We start from the raw sequence: 23,639 nt of genomic DNA, 5'->3' as shown, positions 1-23,639 counted from the left end.
CAATCCTTTCAGAAGTGCTCCAGGTAGTTCAAACAGCACACTGGAGCGATTCAGAAGCGCAAGAAAGAACTGAAAATGGGAGAAAGAAGTTTTCATTAGAAACAGCTGAACCACCAAGATGTCTGAAAAAGTTTTTTTAAAAAATCTGTTAGCAGCCAGGAGCCAAAAAGGTTGTGTCTGAAATGATTCAAAAAATCCATTAGCTGCCAGCTGCTCAAACGGATTATAAGGGCAATTTGAAAGGGACCATGATTTCAAACTTGCATTCAGTGATGAAGATCACTTGCTGATGTTCAGCTAGTCACTCAGTCTAATTTAGCTCATGGGGTTGTTGTGAGGATAAAACCAAAGATGGGAAGAACCATGTACAGTGTCATAAGCATCTTGGGGGAAGCGTGACATAAACTGTATGTGTTAGAGAAAGAGATTAGGCTGAAGGAGAGCAAATGGCTCAAAGTCATCCAGGAATTTGAAGCCAGGTCTCACTGGCACTCTAGCCACTGCAACATACTGACTCTACCATTAAAGATTAATGAAGATAATGAAAAAGAATAGTCAATTGTATGTAATCTACAGGCATTTTTAGTTTCATCTAATACACTTTAAATTGTTTTGCCATTCAATTTTTATAGATGTGTCCAGGAGAGTTACATATAATCTGAGATCACCTACGTTTAGACAAGAAACACTTATTTTAATGAGTTAAAATAATTAAAATCAAGACTGCTAGTTCATTAATTGTTTTGTCAACCGCTTAATGTAGCATGTTTGAAAGAAATCTACGTATTTGTTTTGAAAATTTAGAACAAACAGCAGTCATTTCAGTAATTCACCCTGTTAAAAAGAACTGACACAATGACTGAAGCAATGAAGTTATGTGCATTAGAATGAGACCTCTTAAAATCCAAGATGTCCAAGATGTAGCTAAAGATTATAGTAATGGATGTGATTTAGACCCAACAGCAGTCATTTCAGTAATTCACCCTGTTGAAAAGAACTGATGCAATAACTGACGCAATGAAGTTATGTGCATTAGAAAGAGACCTCTTAAAATCCAAGATGTCCAAGATGTAGCTAAAGATTATAGAAATTGATGTGATTGTACATACTCTGAGTGGATGCCATATGAGCACTTGTTTAATGTGATACAACTTGTCCCCATTCAGCTAGATTCCATTCCCAGACTCCCCAATGAAAGAAAAATTTCAAAACAAAGAATCTGCGGGTGTGACTGCACTGGCGGTGCCTGGACGCTGGCTTGTTTGCCCCCATGCTGGCATAGGTGCCACCTTATTCCATGATAAGGTGGCACCTATGCCGGCGTGAGGTCACGCCAGCTCCTAAGGAGCTTTGTTCCACCGCTTCAGGAATGGGCTCTGAATTTCAGTCGCAATGCTAAATCTTAAATGGAAATAGTTCTGTGTGTTCTTTGACGTGACTCTGGAAACCAAGCTTCTGAGAGCCACAACAGACTACCAAAACTAGGTTTTCCTTGGGCCTTCCCTCACATCAACCAAGCTTCATATGAAAACAAATAACATGACTTGCCTAGTTCTATGGTCATCCAGGGTACCCTGGACCTCTGAAATTTTGCTTCCCTAGTCCTCGCAGATCATTTGGAAAAAAGGAAAAGCTGAACAATAAATAGTAATTTTTTTATTAAGCAAAACCTCGTATAAACCTTGAGACAACAACTATGAAAAAGAATGACAAATGTTAAAAATATGGATTTCAATTTCAGAGTTTCATAATAAAGCTTACCTGTATTTTAGGGGGTACATTAGAGACTCTAGAGCTCTACAGGCATCACTCAGTCTTTGGTAACTTGCAGAATGAAAAAGGATCTTGTTTTCTGTAAGGACTGCACAGAACAGGCTCAGCACATTTTGAATTCCTTTGTTAAAAAATAAGAAAGTTAAGATATAAATGCTCTGCTAAAAAAGAAGAAAATCAGATGAAATAATTAAAATTTTTAGACTCACTTTAGGAACACCTATGGTAAGAAAACAACATATTGCATCTAGGAGATTTTCTCTTTTCTGTGACTATCAGTTTTTGTTTTAAGTTGGCACTCTACACTATGATTTCGCTATGGTTAGAATATTGTCTTTTAGACCTCCTTCATGATATTTTATCCTATTTTCTTAACAGTGCTCAACAGTGACCTCAAATGGCATTTTGTACAACTACTTGTGAGTCGGGAGCCAGGCAAGTTACCAACCATAACTTATCAAACGTTACACAGTGTATCTCAATACATCAGGCTGGTATCGTTGAGAAAATAACTCAAAATGTTTGCTCTACCCAAATTTATCTATGCAAAATGTCGACTGGAAGTCAGAAGTCTGAACCAAAGCCAACATGAGGCATGTGAGAAACTGCAGAAGATCACCTGATTGAAAAATTTAACCAGCTCCTGCAAGAACCAAAACTAACAAATCAGATGCAAATAAATAAGGCAAAAGATAATCTACTATAAATCATATGCCTAAATTATGTAACCAAGTATATTATTTATTACTACTGGCTTGGATCCTAAGGCTCAGGTCTATCAGCACAATAGCATTTTCATTGCAGAGGTGATTTCTGCCGATGCTTCCATTTTTGTCAAGTAACCCATCCTGCAGCAGACTCCCATGTTCACCCTACAGGACCTCAATAGCAGATCTTGCCACAGGGAGAGGAAGACTTCGAATGTCAGATGTGCTCCCTAAGACAGTTCTAGGATGTATGTGTAAGGCACAATTCTCTTGCAGTGCTCAGGGAATCTATCTCTCCCCCCCACCCCCATATGCACAAAAACTTTGCTTGCATATCCTTTCCTCAAACTCCTCAGATCTTTCCCAGCATGAAAGAAATCATGGGTGGGTGATTATGGTTTTTTTAAAAGCACTGAAAAAATGCTTTATTTTTACCATTACGTGACAAAAATACATTGCAATGGATTAAGATGAATAAATCTTTTAAAAATCTTAATTCTAATGCCTTAGATACTCAAGAGCCTATTAACCCAGATCAACGTTTTCCTTTGAAAATATTTTTATGAACAGAGTTACAATAATTGAACTTTGAAAAATATACAACAAAAACATTTCTTTTGCAATGTTTGAGTACGTACCTTCATGTGTTAATGTTAATGTGTTAATGTGCTTATATCTGCTTATTACTCAAGCTATGTATGATGATATTCTTAAATTCTAGCAATTTTCTATATAAATGAGAAAACTCAGTGGTTGTACAACAGGAATAAATGTGAAAAATCCCACTTTTGCTACATATTTAATTCTGAGGGAGTAAGTTACCCTCCTATGTCAGAACACTGCCGTTTTAATACTATACAAGTACCACCACATTAAAATAATTTTATGGATGTTTATCAAAAATGCATGGGGGATCATGAATCTGCAAAGGTATGGTTTTCTAAAAACTGAGTGTTTCTATGCACATACAAGTATACAAATCAGTATGTATACCATAACTGTGACTTGTGTAGGCTGCTAAGAGTGTATTAATTTTGAGTTGGCAACAGTAGACCTCAGCCTGGGCCTTAATGCTATGCTCTTAAATGTTTGTCTTCCCCTGCAAGCTATCTGAAATGACTTGGGGGAATTTCCTAGACAGATAGCCAAACCTACAATCAATAACAGGCCTTACTATAGCTGGTGCCCTCCCATCTCAATCTTGAGAGCAAAGACAAAAGTAAAGGAAAAGAGAAAGGCACCAGTGAAGTATTCCTCTCTTGCAGCTTTCCTCTCTTTCTCTCTGCTTCTCTCAATCCCATCTCTCCTCCCACACTGTTTCAAAAGGCACAAAAGACCCCTTTTTATCATTTATACTTGAAGGACTGTCTTCTCACATATGAACCCTGCCCATATGCTGAAGTAGTAACCAAGGCCCTACTATGGGTGCCCTTACCTTTGGTAGGATGTGGTCTTTTCTGTAGTAGAGTTCAATCACTAAGTACTTTCCCCAGACAAATAAATATGGATTCTTCTGTTACCTTCCAGCACCAAGTTAAATCTATTTTATTTTCTTTAGACTTTGATGGGAAATAGGGTGTTGTTTCTTTGCTATTTTGAGTTTCTGCTGTATTTTGCTGAGGTTCTCTCAGTTCATTGTTTACCTAGTGCTTTTAGTTTTAATTTTAATTCCTCACTCATATTAGAACCTGGGGTCATCAACTAAAGCTGAAGGCTTAAGAATTAGATATATTAATTATTTTCAAGTAAAAATGATTGATCAAGATTTTAAGTGTCACTAACTTCAGTGGGACCTTTAGTTCAGTATATTCTCCCAGTAGATTAATGAGAGTGATCAAGAAGGTAAAGTGAAATAGAGTTGCACTTACCTGTAACTGCTGTTCATTGAAGTCTTCTGCGCAGACACACATTTGGGACTGTGCCTGCGCACAGGCCTGCCGCCGTAAAAACTTTTACTAGCCTCAGGCATATAGTGTGGATGCCCCTCCCACCGATCGGGCCGGACAGCTTCCCGCCGAAACCACCGCATGATCCTGGGCGGGGCATCCCCTCTCTCCTCAGTTCCTCGCCTGCTGCCGACCCAATGAATTTCTTTTCTCCCTTTTTCTCATTTATGTATTTAACTCCCCCCCCCTTTTTTTAGGTCGACAGCGGGGTCGGTGGGAGGGAATGTGTGTCTGCACAGAAGACTTCAATGAACAGCAGTTACAGGTAAGTGCAACTCTGTTTTCATTTTCAGTCTTCGGTGCAGCCCCATATTTGGGATTTTAACAAGCTACTCACATCCGGAGGTGGGTGTCGAGCTACTGGAATAACGTCTGGAGGACCGCCTTTCCCACTTCTGCATCCTTTCTAGTTTGCAGGTCCAAGGAGTGGTGCTTGATGAACATGTCCTCGCTTGACCACATCGCCGCCTTACAGATGTCTAGGAGTTGAACCTTCCTGTGAAGAGCGGCTGAAGAACCCTGGGCTCTGGCTGAATGAGCCTTAACCTCTAAGGGACATGTCTTCCCAGCGTCCCTGTAAGTGGTTCTAACCACAGATACCACCCATCTTGCAATGGACTGAGCAGAAGCAGCTTTTCCCTTTTTGGGACTTTGATAACAAATAAAGAGGCTTTTAGACTTTCTGAAGTGTCTTGTCCTATCTATGTAATACAGGATGGCCCTCCTGACATCTAGGGTGTGCAGGGCTTTCTCTGCTGGCGAAGATGGGTTCGGGAAGATCAGTGGAAGCGCTAGCTCCTGAGACATGTGGAAACTAGAAATAACTTTGGGTTTAAACTGTAAACTAGGATGTAGGACCACTTTCTCATTGAATATCTTCAAGAAAGGGCTGTCTACTCTAAGGGCTGCTAATTCCCCCACCCTTCTGGTGGAAGGGACCGCTATCAAGAAAGCTAACTTGGCCGTCAGTCGTGATAGCTGGTTTAATACTTTTTGCTCAAATGGCCAGCAGTAGGGATAGGGACCACTGAGGAGTGATCCCAGGCGTTGGAGGAAACATAGAGGATGAGAAAAGACTGTGTATCCTCCTGTCTTATCATGAAAGGCCGATATAGCAGCTGGGTGCACCTTAATAGAGGAGACCGAAAGGTTGCTTTTAGAAAATTCCAACAGATAATCTAGAACACTAGGTGGTGGACAGTGAAAAGGTGACAGGCCCTGAGCTTCCGCCCAGAGGTTGAACCTATCCCACTTCCGATCATAGGAGTACCGTGTAGATGGTTTCCTAGCCTGTAAAATAACCTCTTTGACAGGTGTGGAAAGACCTATCCCCTTTGTTCTATCTTCCATGCTGTCAGATGTAGTGTCTCTACATTGTGGTGTAAGAGGGTACCCCATCTGAGTAAGTCTGGGGAGTTCGGGAGCTCTCTGCAATTCCCCTGAGCCAACTGTAACAGTTCTGTGTACCAAGTCTGACGAGGCCACCTCGGGGCAATTAGAATACACGATAGGGGCATTTTTCACGGTAGATTTTGCTTCTCTTTTGCCACGGACCCAAAAAAACCCGATTTAAATGTTTTTTTCATGGCCGCAATTTATCCCCATCAATCTCGATGTAGTTTTGGTTTTTCATGGGAACAAAGCACGTTGTATTTGACAACAGTTTGGTCTGTCCCTTTTGCAGGAGGCCTCCCCTTCCAACAAGCTCATTGTTTATGCCTGCCCCCAACTCCGACCCAACTCCGCCCAGCAGATTACCTCATGCGGTTCACCAGCCCCAGCGCAAAAAACAAGCACCAGTCCCTCTGGTCTCCTCCATTTTTCTTCCACCCTTGCTCTGTTCTGCTTTTGGACAGTCAGATTCAAAATTTGGGGGGGGGGGAGGCAGCGCTTTCCTCAAAGCTTCCCTCTATTTTCTATAGGTGTGGAACCCATTGCCCTTTAATGACAGACAGGATTGGGGGGGGCAGGAATTGCATCCATGTGCCCAGAGAAGTGTTTAGCTGAAAGTGGGAATGGAGCAGCTCCAACCTGTGCCGCTTCAAGAGGTGTGCCTTGGATTTGCCGCTCACTAGATGCACATTTTCCCCATCCTAATTCTCAAAACTCTTCTTGGGGGCTGATTGTTGGGTTTTGAGAATTTGGATGGGAAAAGGGTGCATCTAGAGAGTGGCAAATCCAAGAAAAAAACTCCCGTGCATAAATGGCCACTGTAAACCTCTTGCATTAAAGCAATTTCCCAGAGTATATTCCCCCAGAAGGCCCCTGGCTTGCGCACTGGCCCTGATCTGACCCCAGTGCATCGTGAGAGAGAGGAAGGCTCCTGGCTTGCGCACCGGCCCCGATCCAGCCAGTGTGCATGGCGGGGGGGAAGAGGAAAGAAGGCCCCTGGCTTGCGCGCTGGCCCTGATCCGGCCCCAGTGCATCGTGAGAGAGGAGGGCTCCTGGCTTGCGCACCGGCCCCGATCCAGCCAGTGTGCATGGCGGGGGGGAAGAGGAAAGAAGGCCCCTGGTTTGCGCGCCGGCCCTGATCCGGCCCAAGTGCATCGAGAGAGAGGAGGGAGACCCAGAGCAGACTGGCCACCCCTCTTCAGAAGAGTGATGGGAGGGAGTTTTGCCTTGGGTTTTCCGCTCTCAGGATGCACATTTTTCCCATCCGAATTCTCAAAAATCCCCCCTCCCCGCTGGGGTAGAGGGACCAACAGCACCTTCCCTTGAACATCCCCCCCCAGACCGAGCTGCCACCACCACCACCCCCAGAGCGCGAGGCGCACATGGCGTGGCCTTGCCGGTCTCCCCCTGGAGCCATCCGTCCGACGTCCCCCTGGGCTTGGAGGTGTGGGCCCAGCTCCAAGGCCCATCCTGGGCGAGGGGCAGGGAAGGTGTGCCGCCTGCCCGCCAGCCAGCCTCTGGGACGGAGGGAGAGAGGTGCCAGGACTCTAGGCAGGCAGGCAGGCAGCAAAAGGGGCGGTATTCTTGTCCAAGCGCGAAACTCCCCCAGCCAATCGCCGTTCTTGGGGGAGGAGAAATTAGCCGGCATGGGCATGGACAATTGTTCCAAACCAAGGAACAAAGGCAGTTTTTTTCATGGAGCTCTGAGCCAAAAACTGCGCAGCAACAGGAAAGAACGGCGCAAAAGTGGTTTGACTTGCCCCGGTTATAATGTGGCTTTTATTGCTCAATCCGAAAAAAATCGGAGCAGCCATGAATAACCAAAAATTAGCAGCAACGCAAATCGGCTGTGAAACCGCAGCAAAGCTCTGTGAAAAATCCCCCGAAGTGTGATCTGCCCTGATCTTCCCCAGTACCCTGGCTAGGAGGAGGAATGGGGGGAATGCATAGAAGAGGGTCCCGGGCCATCTTATCTGGAATGCATCTCCTAGCAACTCTGGGTCGTGACCCGTTAAGGAGCAAAATTCTCTGGCTTTTTTGTTTTCCCTGGAAGCGAACAGATCGATTTGAGGGAAGCCCAGAGCTGAAAGATTGGGTTCAGGAATGAGTCCAAGATCTCCCACTCGTGATTCGTGCAGAACTCCCTGCTGAGGGAGTCCACCCGTGTATTGTGCATGCCGGCTATGTGAATAGCCTTGAGGCAGATGTCATTTTCTAGAGCCACCTGCCAGACCCTCTGTGCCTCTCTGCGCAATGGGAGGGACCCCGTGCCCCCTTGTTGATGTAGTATACCGCTGAGGTATACCGCTGAGGTGTTGTTGGACTGGAGCAGCGTTCTGGACATAACGAATGGCACAAAATTCTAGTATTTTAATATGTAGAGAGGCCTCTGCTTCGCTCCACCTGCCCTGCATGGAGAAATTCTGGCAATGACCTCCCCATCCCTCAAGGGAAGTGTCAGTGGTCAGGGTAAATTCTGGGTTCCAGTACCCGAAAGGTAAACCTCTGAAAAGATTTGACTCCGATAGCCACCATGCCAGAGACCTCAGAATTACTCTAGGAATGGAAAATCTGTGTTGTGAATGGCGATACTGATCAAAGTTCCCGAGGAACCAGTTTTGCAGGCTCCTCATCTGTGAATGGGGTCACTGCTGTAGTGGAAGCCATAAGGCCCAGTAACCTTTGGATGGCTATTACGGGTTGGTGTCTACAACGCAGGAAATGATTGGTCAGATTCTTGATAGCCCGCACCCTCTCGGGTGGGAGGAAGGCTCTTCCCCTGTTGGAATCTAATATTGCCCCTATGAACTGAGCCCTTTGGGAAGGTATCAATTTGGATTTTTTCCAATTGACCAAAAGGCCCAGAGTGGTACAGGTGGTTAGGACCAGTTCTAAATGGGGTGCTAGAGTGACTGGGTCGTCTGCTGTTATGAGCCAGTCATCTAGGTACGGGTATATGCTGCATCCTCGGCGCCTAAGGTGGGAAATGACTACAGCCATACATTTCGTAAATACCCGGGGGGCTGTGGCCAAACTGAATGGGAGAACAGTGTAACTGAATACCTCCTCACTGTAGCGGAACATGAGATACTTCCTGTGTGAAGGGTGAATAGATACGTGGAAGTATGAGCCCTTCAGGTCCAGGACAATGAACCACGTGTTAGGAGTGAGAAGCTCCATCACAGATGATAAAGACACCATACGGAATTTTGAAATTCTCAAACATTTATTAAGCTCTCTAAGGTCTAATATTGGCCTAGAGCCTCCATCTTTTTTCTCTACCATAAAAATTCTAGAGAAGAACCTGAAACAGTCGGGAGAAGCACGTTGGACTGCGCCCTTTTGCAGGAGCTCCTGAAGTTGTGGGCCAAACTCAGGGAATGGGTTATCCCTCGGTAAACAGGAGGGGGAACAAGTAGGAATAAACTTAAATTCCAACCGATAGCCCTCAGATATGATCCTGTAAACCCAGGAATCTGAGCAGATGCGGTGCCATGCACCAGAATACTTGGCCAGTCTCTCGAGGAATGGCAAGTCCTCTTGGCCAGCCCGCTGTAACAGTCAGAATCTTTGGGGGGCTGTTGCAGGTGATCCTTGGACTGAAGATTACTGGTGGGCCTCTGTCTGTTATTAGGCCTTCGCTTCCCTGCCTGGCCTTGCTGGTACTGTTGGTTATACTGGAATTGTCTCTGTTGAGGATACGGTTGGAACCTTTGATGTTTTTGTCCTCTGTAGTAAGATGTGTTGAAACCCTGTTGACGGGGTTGAAATCTTTCTCTTTGTGAGTTGGTGGAAGGTATAACACCTAGGGATCTGACCGTCTGGCGATCTTTCTTTATGTTGGTAAGGATCTCCGTGGTGTTTGAAGCAAACAGGGTGTCACCCTCAAAGGGAAGGTCCTCTACTTTGGATCTGGTATCCAGTGGAAGTGCGGTGTTACGTAGCCAGGAGTGTCTTCTTAGTGTCACTGCAGTTGCCATAGATCGTGCTGCAATTTCTGCTACATGTTTGCCTGCGCTTATCTCTTGTTTTGAGAGGCCTCCGCCTGTATCAGTCCAACTGCGGTTTTGGACTCTTCGGGCAGGAGGTCCCGAAGAGGAGCAGCCTTCTCCCATAGAAAGAGCTGGTAGCCCCCCATGATGGTCTGGTAATTGGCAATCCTGAAACTAAGGGCTGAGGACGTATAAGCTTTCCTGCCCAGATAATCTATTCTCCTGCTCTCCTTATCGGCAGGTGAGGAGTGATGGCTCTGCCACTGTCTTGCCTGCATCTCCCCCGTCACGATGGAAGACGGGGGAGGGTGGGTTGTCAGGAAATCAGCAGACTCAGGTTTGATCCTGTAAAGGTTTTCTATTTTCTTGGTGGAAGCCGGGTTTCTCCAAACTACTTTAGTGATGTCTGATAGGCCCTCTAAAATGGGGAAGGCAACAATGCCCGGGGAGTCGGGATACAGTCTGCTCAGTATCCTATCTTTGGGCTTGTTGTCAGTGGTAGTGACGTTTATCTCCAAGGCTTCTGCCATTCTAATCATCTGTTCGGTTCTTAGGCGTAAATCCTCTGAGGGAGAGACTTTTCTGTATCCCCCACCTGATCATCCGGTGAGGGTTCGGATACTCCCTCTGAGCTGGCCACAGATGTTAGTGCTTCAAATTCCTCCGGATCCGAGTCTAGCATCGAAGCTGACTGGTGGAAGGAGGTGGAGGGATAGGCCACTTGCTCTATCGGACTCTGAACCATAGGCCTGCTGTGCAGAGTAAGCTGTTTTTTTTTTTTTTATAAATTTTTATTAAGATTTTTTTAACAATAAAAAAATATCAAACAAAAAAACAATACATGTAACAACAATAACAAAAAAAATAAGTAACAAAAATTACAAAATACATAATACAAACTTGGAGGAGTATCCATATATCTCATTTATTACAATCTCAAATATCAAAGTTCTTATATTAAAAAAAGAAAAGAAAAAGATACCCCTTCCCCCACCACCCACCATTAAGAGTGACCCTTCACCCGACTTCCGCAGCAGGTGTCTAATCAGATTTTACTATTAAAAATACAAAGGTATAAAATTACTCTAGTTTCTACAACTCGTTAATTATAACCATAAAATCCATTTTTGCCATCTTATCCCAATATGAGGCGGCCTTTGACCAAGTTTGTTTAAACTTTTCCATATCTTTCCCATGTAGGAAATCTGTTAATTTGGCCATCCTCATATATATCCATATCTTCTCTCTCCAGATATTAATTGAGGGTTTATTCACTTGCTTCCAAACTTTAGCTATCACAATTCTTGCAGCAGCAAAGCTATACTGGCAGACAATTCTGTCTTCATCATTGATATTTTTTGGTGGTATTCCCAATAAGCAAAATAATGGTTTTCTTTTCACACTACCATTAATCAAATTATTCGTTTCCTTCAAAACTTTCTTCCAGAATTTTTTTATTTTTTTACAAAACCACCATACATGCATATATGTTCCTCTTTCCTTACCACATTTCCAGCACAGACCCCTGTCTTCTCTGTTTATTTTAGAAATCACTGGTGTTATATGCCATCTGTAAAACATTTTATATAGATTTTCTCTAATTTCATTGGTTATTGTAAATTTAAATTCTTTTTTCCATAATTTTTCCCATAGTTCCAATTCTATGTTAAAACCTAGCTCCTTCATCCATTTAATCATAATTGGTTTAACCCTTTCTTGTTCCAAATTAATTTCCATTAACAATTTATACATTCTACCTATCAGTCCTTTATTTCCTTTTATTAATATTTTCTCTAATTCTGATTTATTTCTATTGAATCCAATTTGGTTATCTTTATTAAATATATCTCTTATTTTGTAGTATAGAAACCAATCCTTTATATCCAGTTCTTCTCTACTTTTTAGAATCCATATCCCTTCTTTCCAGTTAATAATATTTCTATATATATCCATTTCTAAATTCAGCTGAGTTCCTCTTCTCATAAAAGCTTCCACTGGATTGAGCCATCCAGGAGTTTTATTTTCTAATATCTTTCTATACTTTTTCCACACTTTAAACAAACCAGCTCTAACAAAATGAATATTAAAATCTTTATTTACTTTTTCTTTCTCATACCATAAATAAGCATGCCATCCAAAACGTAAATTATAACCTTCCAATTCTAATAATTCAGTATCCTCTAACATTATCCAAGATTTCAACCATACAAAGCATGCTGCTTCATAATACGTTTTTAAATCTGGTAAGCCTAATCCACCTATATCTCTTAGTTGAATCAAATTTTTGTAAGCTATTCTATGTTTTCCTTTGTTCCACAAGAAGTTTAAAATATCTTTTTTCCATACCTTAAATATTTTAACCCCCTTAATTATTGGTAAATTTTGAAATAAAAAAAGCATTTTGGGTAAAACCATCATTTTAACAGCTGAAATTCTACCCCATAGTGATAAAGGTATTCTTTGCCAGTTTTTCAAGTCTGTATTAATTTGATGCCATGTTTTTATATAATTATTTTTGAATAAATTAAAATTATTTGAAGCTAACCAAATACCCAGATACTTTATTTTTTGTTCTATAGTAAAACCAGTATTTTTTGATAATTCTTGTTGCTGCAAGAGTGTCATATTTTTAACCAATATTTTTGTTTTGTTTTTATTAATTTTAAATCCTGCAAGTTTTCCATAAACCTCCACCGTTTTTTTCCATTCTGCAATCTGACTAATAGGGTTAGTTAAAAAACAAACTAAATCATCTGCATATGCTTTAAGCTTAAAGTGATTTCTCCCAACCTTATAACCTATAATATTTACATTATTTCTAATCTTTTTCAATAAAACTTCTAACGTTATTATAAACAATAATGGTGATAAAGGGCAACCTTGTCTGGTGCCCTTTTGTATTTCAAATTGTGATGTTATATTCCCATTTATCAACAATCTAGCAGATTGGTAAGTATAGATCTTTTCAATAGCTAGTTGGAATTTCTTTCCAAAATCCATATATTCTAATACTTTTTTCATAAACTTCCAATTTACATTATCAAATGCTTTTTCTGCGTCCAAAAATATCATTGCTAAAGGTATAGTGCTAAATTCCGCACATTCTAAAAGATCTATTACTACTCTAACATTTTGGCTGATCAGCCTTCCGGGAAGGAAGCCTGCTTGATCCTTATGAATAATCTGACTCAGTATTTTTTTCAATCTATTTGCCAGAATCGCTACAAAAAATTTATAATCATTATTCAATAATGAGATTGGTCTATAATTTTTAACATCTAATAAGTCTGTGTTTGGTTTAGGAATTAACACTATATTTGCATGTTTCCAGGTATTTGGAATAGATCCATTCTGCAAACAGTTATTCATCACTTTTAAAAGATGTGGAGAGATTTGTTCCATAAAAACTTTATAATAAAATGTTGTAAAACCATCTGCTCCTGGTGCTTTATTCAACTTACTTTTACCTATTACTGCTTTTAATTCCTCCAAGGTTATATTAGCGTCCAATAATTCTTTATGTTCTTGTGAGATTCCTGTCCATTCTAATTGGTTCAAATATGTCTCTATTTCTTTTTCTGAAACCTCTCCTTGTCTATATAAATTTGAGTAATAGTCCACAAAAGTTTCTACAATTTTACATTTATCCATTGTAACCTTACCATCTCTCTTTATTCTTATTATAGGTAAATTCTTTTCTTTATGCTTAAGTTGCCAAGCTAATAGTTTACCTGGTTTATTTGCATGTTCAAAAAATTTCTGCCTATTATACATAATTTTTTTTTCTATTTCCGCATTTATTAAAAATTCATATTGATATTGCAAATTTTTAATCTTATCTCTATATTCCTGTTTAAGCAATTTAGTTTGTACTTTTCTCAATAGATTCTCTTCTTGTTTAATCTGTTCTAACAATTTCTTCTTTTTACCTTCTCTCTCTCTATACCATCTCGAATTTTGTTGTATCAATAAGCCCCTTAGTACTGCTTTACCTGCGTCCCATACAATATCATCCGATGTCCCTTTATCAATATTTTCTAAAAAATAGTTTTGTATATCTATTTTCAATTTATCCACAGTTTTCTTATTTTTAAGTAAATATTCATTTACCACCCAAGATTTATTTTTTTTTGTACCTATATTAATCCTTAACATTAGCGCATTATGATCAGAAAACACCTTAGGTAAAATTTCAGGAGCCTCAGATAAACTTGTAATATCTTTAGATAACCAAAACATATCTATTCTTGAATGGGAACAATGTCTTGATGAATAAAAAGTATACCCTTTTTTATTACCGTTCATTAATCTCCATATATCAAACATTTCCCATTGATCTGTTATATAATTAAAAATACTTGGAAGTTTACCCTCATATTTACTCTTTTTTTTCTTTGTAGATCTATCCAATCTTGGTACCATTACCCCATTAAAATCTCCCATCCAAATCATTTTCCCATTAGCGTATTCTGCTAATATCGACGCTAGATTAGAATAAAATAATTTCTGATTTATGTTAGTTGCATAAATACCCACTAATATTATTTTCTGAAATCCCATTACAATTTCCACAATTAAAATCCTCCCATCTACATCTTTATATAAAAGTTTAGGTTCTAATACTGAAGGGACATACATAGCAATACCATTGATTTTTTTCATTTCATTACACGCAGTGAATAATTTGCCCATTTTTGTTTGCTCCAACCTGTGAATATCCTTTGGTAATATATGTGTCTCCTGTAAACAAAAAATATTAGCTTTGGACTTTTGTAGATGGTAAAACACTTTTTTCCTCTTAATTGGAGAGTTCAAACCATTAACATTCCAAGATACAATTTGTAGCATTTTTATTATTAATATAAGCTCCTACTCAAATTTCCATAGTTATTTCTCTTTTTCTCTTAAAGACTTCCATTATCCTTGTCTCACCCTCCCCTCTTCCCCCCCTTTTCCCCCCCCTTTGTTCAGCCATCTCCCCACTCCTCACTCATCTGAGGATGATGCCCCCCCAGTTGCTTCTTCTGCCTTTTCTTCTTCAGCACGATCCTTTCCATCATGTTCTCTTGAAGTTTGGCCTGGTGGTTTGCGTAGCTCCCCTTCATATCTTCGCAAGAATTGTTCTACTTTGACAGTATCTGTGATCTTAACACTTTTAGCCTTGAAGATAAAAGAAACCCCCTGGGGGTATTCCCATCTATGTTGTATTCCATTGTATTTCAGTCTTTCCACAAACTCTGCAAAAAGTTTTCTTTTCCTCAGCAGTCTTCCAGGGATTTCTTTCATCAATCTCACCGGATTCCCATCAATTGTTAGTGGGTTGTTAAAATGTTTATTCAAAATTAGGTCACGATGACTTCTGGAAAAAAGCTGAATCAAACAATCTCTTGGAACTTTATTTTTTGTAGCATAAGCAGAGTTCATTCTGTAGGCTGTAATTATCATACCTTCCACCACAGCATCATCTTCCTGTAAAAAATCAGCCAACAATATTTTCAAATAATTTCTCAGGTTTGTACCTTCCTGTTTTTCTTTTAAACCACGTAGACGAATCCAACTTTCCTTTATCTTCAACTCCAACATTGCAGTACTGTCATCTCGCAATTGCTCACGTTCCTGGGAGGCTTCCATTGATAATTCAAGAGCATCAACCCTCTTTCTGGTTTCTTTGTTATCTTTTGCTTGCTTTTGAACTTTTGCATCAAGCTTATCCTGTTTTACTGCTAAAGATGAGATGGATTCTTGAAGTGTAGTAATAGCCACTGCATTTTGGTTTAGGCCTTGCTTAACAGATTCCATTTCCTGCTTCATTGAGACCATTTCCTGTTTAACTTCTGTCACCTCTTGTTTAACTGATGTCACCTCTTGGAGTGTTTTAGTCAGCAGTTCTTGTAGAGAGTTAAGAGTGGCATCAGGTTTTTTAGTCATCTTTGCTGTTATTGATGTCTCTGTTCCAGGAGAAGAAGCTGGTGAAAGAGCAGGACTGGTGACAGAAGCTCTTCTTTTAAATTGTAGTGATTGTTGAATCTGAAGCTGTTTGGTCTCTTTTATTAATACTTTAGGATGTTTTTCTGTGTCTTTTTTGACTTTGTCTTCTTTGTTTTCCATGTAAAAAACTTGAGGTGGCTGCTATTGTAATCCAGGGAGGGTGAGGGGGGGGGGTGAGAATTATTGCTTAAAACATTAGTTCAGCTATATTTGTTTAAACGTCTTTTATTTCAAAACAACATTCAGTTTCAAGCAGAAAAAATCAAAAGTCAAGAATCAATTCTGGAGAGGATATAGCATTTATATTCCTTCAATGCTCCATTGCCAATGTTTCACTTGCTTTCAGTCCTGGTCAGATGCTTCTCAGGTCTGAAGTGGCACAGCTGGAATTTTAAATGCGCAACACTTTGGCAAAAAGCCAAGTTTCACTTTGTTAGGGTTAGCGAGTGTAGAAAACAGATTCCGAAATGCTTCTCCTTGTTTAGATAACAGATTAGACACCTCCGTGAGTTAGTTGTTAGCAAATGTTAATCATTAGAAAAAAAAAACCTTTTTACTTTGCTCCGTGCCGTTTCCTCCGCCACCCGGGCTCCTGCAGATCTAATGGTGCTGACTCATCCGCTTTCCCCTCCTGGCGCTCACTGCCGATTTTGAGGCAGCGGGCGCACCTTGGTCGGGGCGCGAGCCGGCAACCTATTCAGCTTCCCCTCTCCTTCCAGGGGAGCCGCGTCGTTGTTCTGGGGGGGGGGGAACCTCCCCCCACTCCGCTTTAGAGCCCGGAGCTCTAGTCTTGAGCTGCCACGGCGATCGGCACAGGAACCGGAAGCCCCAGAGTAAGCTGTTTGAGTCTACAAAAGTCCACCCATTCCTGAATGAGGGCTGGGGAGATGGTGTGTTGAGATATTGGTGCCGTGTTCGGCAGTACAGTAGGTCTCAGATCCGAAAGGATCGGATCCGATGGTAGAGGGACCTCCGCCGGCAACTCCAGCTTAGTCTCAGAGAAGGAGTGGAGGGGGGAGCCAGAGTGGAACGATGGAGTTCTCGGTGGAACCAGGATCAGATCCATGATGGGTGGCCCCGGTACCGAAGCTGATTGAGCAGGCGTAGTTGGGGCAGATTTTGAGCGGGTTGAGTTGCTGGATTTGTCACAATGTTTCTCCTTGCTCTTATGTTTCTTAGAATTATGTCCCGGATCCGATTTTCGTTTCGGATCCGAGGTTTTTGGATCCGAGCTGGATTTGGGGTTCACAGAGGTTGGAACCGAACGAGCCGATTGGGCCCGCCGGGGTGTTCCAGAACCGGCAGAAGGAGATGGGGCCATTAAGGCCTTCTTCCATAATTCCGCTTTCAATCAGTCGGGTCAAAAACGTTTGGCATATTTTACACACTGAAATGTTGTGGTCCTCTCCCAAGCAAAGCACGCACAACTCGTGTTTGTCTGTGTGCGGGATCTTTGTATTGCACTTGGGACAACGTTTAAAGGCAATTTTGGAGCCATAATGGCCCTTGGCACTCGACCAAGGGGACAGGGGCTGTTTTCTCTCTGTCTCCCGAAACGGGGAGGTAGGGCTGGTCAAGAAGCCCTGAGTGGCAGCCCAAAAGGAACTCACAGTTCGTCTTGAAAATAATCTGAATGGAATGACGAATTTGTTAAAGTCACACTGAGGTTGATAGGCTCCGTTCTTGGCGTCGGCGAAGGAACTGAGGAGGGAGGGGATGCCCCACCCAGGATCACACAGTGGTTTCGGCGGGAAGCCGGCCCGCCTGATCGGTGGGAGGGGCATCCCCGCTATATGCCTGAGGCTAGTAGAAGTTTTTCCGGTGGCAGGCCTGCGCACAGGCGCAGTCCCAAATGCGGGGCTGCACCGAAGACTGAAAATGAATATCATAGTTGTCAGCTCTCCCTCACAGTCATTTCTATATCTCCTTCCAATTATTTTAAAGGTCTGCTTATGAAAGAGACAGCAGTATCCCATTTCACTCAGCAAGACACAGCATACAAAATTGTATATCATTTTATAGCTTTGATTTTTATGTGTAACTTATTATATACAAAGTGATGACACTTCCCCTGACTGGTTAGTGTAAATAGAGTCAAGAACAGTCCTTTCAGTGGATGGAGAACCTACATTTATATTGCATTCACTACTCAGATCACCTTCACACAGCAACATACTATAGTGCTCAAGGGACTTATGTAACAAAAACCTGTCTTCTTTACTGCCTGGGTCAAATTACATAGAACTGAGTGATGAAAGGTATATTTTAGGTTGACTGCATCCCTTTGTTTGAGAATAAGCACTACATGATTACTTAGCTCACATGGTAGTGTTGAAAAGACTAAGTTGCTGGAAGAGAACCATTAAGGACAGAGTTCCAGAAATCCAGTCACCTGCTTACCAGCAGTGAACGTCATCCCCACTTCTAGCTACCAGCCCTATCTGTAGGATGGCCAACCTCCAAGTGAGATCTGGAATTCTGACATTAAAACTGACTACCGAGATCATTCTCCTGGAGTAAATGGCAGCTTTGGAGGGCAGACTCTGGCCTCACATCCCTGATGAGCTTCATCCCCTCCCCAAATTCCACCCTCCTAAGGCGTCACCTCTAAATATTCAGGAATTTCCCAAGCCAGAGTTGGTAATCCTACCTGACTGATATACCCAGAATAATATATACCCTTTCTGCTAGTTTTGCAGGAGATGACAGCAGCAGTAAGCACTGATGGTGCTTCTTGCGAAAGCCCAGCATGCAAGGGAGAAAAAGAACTCTTCCTTTTGCCTTGAAGAACATCTTTGGGCCAGGGGAGAGGGTTTTGTGGGAGATGCCAGTAGCAGAGAGTAAGCCAGGCAAAATTAGAATATTTCCACCTAAGAAAATTGGCATTACCTGCTGGCTGAGAATACGTTTTATTTCTAGAATGCTCCCTTTTTTTTGCAATAGCTTCCATAATGACGCTCTTTTGGAACTGATATAGAAATGAAATAATTATTCAGTGCTTAACTACAGTGAGATATGACCCTTCCAAACATTCCTTTATTTTCCTTCTAGAGGTTTTATAGCTCTGAAGACAGTTTCATGATATACAGCATACTACAAGTAGCCTCCACCATAATTTAGTGTTGCCATTTATATGAGTAAGCACTTTTCTACCTGTAGGAATTTGTTCTTGGAAACAAGCAAATGTGTTCCATACGGTTTTCATTTAAACAAATAAAACACTCAAGTGTATGATTTCAGTTGAACAAGATCTGGAGTTCATCAGTTCTGCCTTCATCATTAGGTGATATTGCAGGAAAACAAATTACTATTTAAAAGCCAACACTTCATACAGTTCAAATCCATACAGCATGTGCACCTCAAATAGGCTTCATGGTGACAAATTCTGTATATTTAAAGAAGAGCGAGGTATTTTTTCAAAATAGTAAATCAATGTATTGATAACTAGTGTAGAGCGTTTATGCTAGTAAACACAACATTTATCATTAATGGATAGGGTTGCCAGGTCTCCCACTATGGCCTCCCACTGGCAACCCCTGCTATCTGCCACCACTCCGTCGACTGCCAGGAGAAAAATAAATTTTTAAAATCACCATTGGCCAGATGATATTACATCACTTCTGGGGGGAACCTGGAAGTCATGTCACACCTCTCTAGAAATTGGTTACCATAAAGTTTCTGGCAATTCCTAGAGAGGCATGACATCACTTCTCGGCTTCCCCCGGAAGTGACATAACACTGTCCTGCTGTCAGTGCCTCCCCATGCCCCAACACCCCCCCAAGACTCCACTCACTGCCAATGCTATTAATTAGACTACCTATAGACAAGGCAAGGTTTTCTGCTTAATTGGGGGACTTGAATATGTAAATTTATTTTGTACATCACAACAATTAGCCTAGGAAAAACGGCTTGATGAATACTTCTCAGCTCAGAGATAACATAAATCTTGCAAAATCTTAAAGTGAGCCACAGAATATATTTTAACAGTTTATATTTTTAAAGTAATCCACATTTTAAAAGTAAATCCAAAGAGCTAAATATGTTTCAGAGAGCAGCAATGTTGGTCTACAGCACAACAGCTGGATTTGAGTCCAGTAGCATCTTAGAGACCAAAAAGATTTTTGGGGTATGAGCTTTTGAGAGTCAAAGCTTATATACCATAAAATTCTTGTTGGTCTCTAAGGTGCTACTGGACAAATCTAAATATAACTTTGCTTTTTTCCCCCTTAAAGAATGTGACTAAACAAACAAGCAAGATATCCCCTTCAACTTCTGAATTATGATGTAGAGTAACAACAACTTCTAAGGAACATATCAGTGTCACTTCCTCATGCTGGAATGCATAACTATATTTGTTGGTAACCTTGAACTGTTTTGCTGAACCTCAAGGTACATCTGATGCTGACTGGTCAGAGCACAAACAAACCAGACAACATAATGTTGATTATTACAGATTATGCTTCCATAGCACACATACATCCTGTTGAACATTATTAAATTTTCCGTATGCTGGAAAATTTTGAACAGAAGTTTCCTGACTGACCTTCGCTGTTCTCAAGGATTTGAAAAGATATGCATTTCGCACTAAAATATCTTACTTCCTACTTTTTAAAAAATGTAATCAATCAGGCTACTTCCTGTTGTTCTTTTAAAAATGATTTAAGAGCGACACTAAAAATTATTCAAACTGTTACAGTATCATTCCATTGTGCAGTGTTTTCAGAGAATAAAAACTGCTCATTTTGTTTAAGCATTTTATAATCAGTTTTAGACATAAGATTAGGGAATTTACTAATATAAATGAACTGTCTTCCAATAGGATGCAAAAGCTTTCTGGCTCTTAGAACCAGGGAAATAATTAAAGGTTTAACAGAAGTAATCTATACATTAATGAGACTAACCCATGCTACTATAAAGCTTTTCTGAATGATTTTGGAGACTAGCACAGCCTAGTACAGATGCTGAGCAATGCAGCTTCTTAGTGGGAAGGAGAAACAGGTTCAATTAAGAAAAAGAAAGTAACATGGATTTAAAATATTAAGAAAAAACCAGTTGCAATGTATAAACTTAACATGAGAGCATGCATTTTATAGACTTAATTTGCTGCTGTCTGATGTAGTTATGTCATGACCAAGAAAATTACTGGCAATGGAGAAGGGTTTCTTTGAATTTTTAATAGATTTTATCCAATTACCTTAGAAAGCACAGGCTTGAAGCAGCTGGACTAGGAAATTATATTTACATAAAGGTAAAGGTAGTCCCCTGTGCAAGCACCGGGTCATTCCTGACCCATGGGGTGATGTCACATCCCGATGTTTACTAGGCAGACTTTGTTTTACGGGGTGGTTTGCCACTGCCTTCCCCAGTCATCTTCCCTTTACCCCAGCAAGCTGGGTACTCATTTTACCGACCTCAGAAGGATGGAAGGCTGAGTCAACCTTGAGCCGGCTACCTGAAACCAACTTCCATCGGGATCGAACTCAGGTCATGAACAGAGCTTGGACTGCAGTACTGAAGCTTACCACTCTGCACCACGGGGCTCCTTATATTTACATAGCATCTGGTTTTTTATACGGTGAATAGTATTTGTCACGTATATTGTATGTGCTTTATGTACATTTCCACCTGAACAACACTCACCTTTTGCATATATGGGGTATTGGTTGTTACTGCTGTTATTTGGTTTTTACCTACTGTGGCAGCAGGTTAACTTGTTTTTTGCACACCACGTGGAGGTTGGCAACCAACTGAAGGTCCTACCCTCCCCAACCCCTCCTTCTCAAGGCTCAACTCTCAAATCTCCAGGCATTTCCCAACCCAGAGCTGGCAATCCTACCTAAATATCAGAGATATGTCATAACCCAAGCAAAGAGGCAAGCACAAGAGGTTGAGGATATAATTCTAGGTTTAATGGAAAAAAACTGATAATGAAGGGAATATAAGGGGAGTAAAGAAAGTAAACAATTCAGACAGCCATGGAATTTATTTATTTAAAGCCTAAGGATAAGTTTAAAATAACTAACAAACATTTTTTATTTCAGACAAAAGTATTGACTTTTTCCTATATCCACTTGTACAGTATAAATTGCTTGATTAATTTGTTAGGTTATTCTAGTTTGAGAGCCAGCGTGGTGTAGTGGTTAAGAGCTGTGGTTTGGAGTGGCGGACTCAGATCTGGAGAACCGGGTTTGATTCCCTGCTCTTCCACATGAGCTGTGGAGGCAAATCTGGTGAACTGGATTTGTTTCCCCACTCCTACACACAAAGCCAGCTGGGTGACCTTGGGCAAGTTACAGCTCTGTTAGAGCTCTCTCAGCCCCACCTACCTCACAGGGTGTCTGTTGTGGGGAGGGGAAGGGAAGGTGATTGTAAGCCGGCTTGAGTCTCCCTTAAGTGGTAGAGAGTCGGCATATAAAAACCAACTCTTCTTCTTTGTAAAACAAAACGAACCCTGTCCCGGATGTCCCAGGCTAGCCTGATCTCATCAGATCTCAGAAGCTAAGCAGGATTGGTCCTGGCTAGTACTTGGATGGGAGACCACCAAGGAATACCAGGGTCACTATGCAGTGGAAAGCAATGGCAAACCACCTCTGTTAGTCCTTTGGCTTGAAAACCTTACTGGGTTGCCATAAGTCAGCTGTGACTTGACAATAGTTTACATACACACAAAACAAAATGACAACAACATACCATTATAGAAAGAATGAGGCTATAATATCTAGGAAGGAAATAGAAAAAGATGAGTAAATAAACTACAGATGTTTAAATATATGAGGCCTAGTTCTCATAAACAGCAAATGAAAAGGGCACTGTCCTCTTTGATCACCAGGCTATACTGGGGATTATGGGGGCCTACATGTACAAAATCCATGTGGGCCAGGGTATATATTAAGGAGGGAAACTGGGAGAGATTGAGCCAAAAAAGCTGGCTGGATCCAACCCATGGGTTTGAAACCATGCAAGATCTATGATTAATAACCTCCTAGGAAATCCAAAAATTACTTAAATATCTATGAGTAGCAGTTGCCACGAAATTTAGGAAAGGGTTGTAGATTCTGTCCCACTTGCTGACATCCATGTGCATATAATCCAGTGTGTAATGACCAGAAGAATCTAGGAAATTGACAACATAGACCAGGCATATATATATTGAATTGTATGTATTTATGTCCAATTTAGGATTAAATTCCTGTATGGATGTTTGGAAGTGAGGCAAGTAGAGAGGACAGGTATGCTGTCACCACCTCCCATCTCATATGAGTATATAGGGAAGCAGTGAGCAAATGTATACCTTGACTAGGAAGGCTCACTTTTCAATATTATGCATACACACACACGCACACACACACACCACCACCACCACCACCACCACCACTATCAATATGCATGGAATTTTACAAGGGAGGTCTCTGCTCTGAGGAGTTTATAATCTGAACAAGATAAACATGGGTTGGATTCTACAGAGAGAACATGGGTTGGATTCTACAGAAGATAACAATTTGTGCAACAATCCTTGTGGAAGTGGAAGTGCTGACATTACTCTTTGCTGAATTTGGACTACAAAATATGTTTTAGTTAAGGATACTGTCATTCCATTTCTCTGATAAATTTATGTTTCCTTTTGTAGAACAGTGAGGGATAGGAAATTTCCATTTGTCTCAATGAGTTTGTCTAATGTGACTATCTACTTCTCTGTCCAGTCCTTACAGAGGAAGGGTCAGCCATTTAATTTTAAATCTGGATCATGCTATGACATGCTTGGCATTTGTAAATGAATGAAGCCTGAATTTGTGGCCCAGTGCCTTCCAAGTTCCTTTAGCTGCAACAATGGTGGGAATTC

General features: G+C 41.2%; 2 protein-coding genes across 2 annotated transcripts in view; one reads left to right on the top strand and one right to left on the bottom strand.

The window, feature by feature from the left end:
- Positions 1–23,639, bottom strand: part of SBF2 (SET binding factor 2) — a 247,743-nt gene that overhangs the window by 119,925 nt on the left and 104,179 nt on the right. Inside the window, exon 7 of the mRNA XM_056851939.1 lies at positions 1,762–1,894. Coding sequence (XP_056707917.1) covers positions 1,762–1,894 — 133 coding nt within the window. The remainder of the gene's footprint in view (positions 1–1,761; positions 1,895–23,639) is intronic.
- SWAP70 (switching B cell complex subunit SWAP70) overlaps positions 1–23,639 on the top strand; it is a 309,546-nt gene that overhangs the window by 260,517 nt on the left and 25,390 nt on the right. The window lies entirely within an intron of this gene.

The sequence above is a fragment of the Euleptes europaea genome, chromosome 6 (assembly GCF_029931775.1).
Source record: "Euleptes europaea isolate rEulEur1 chromosome 6, rEulEur1.hap1, whole genome shotgun sequence".
Classification (NCBI taxonomy): Eukaryota; Metazoa; Chordata; class Lepidosauria; order Squamata; family Sphaerodactylidae; genus Euleptes; species Euleptes europaea.
This window is presented reverse-complemented; position numbering and strand designations above follow the sequence as displayed.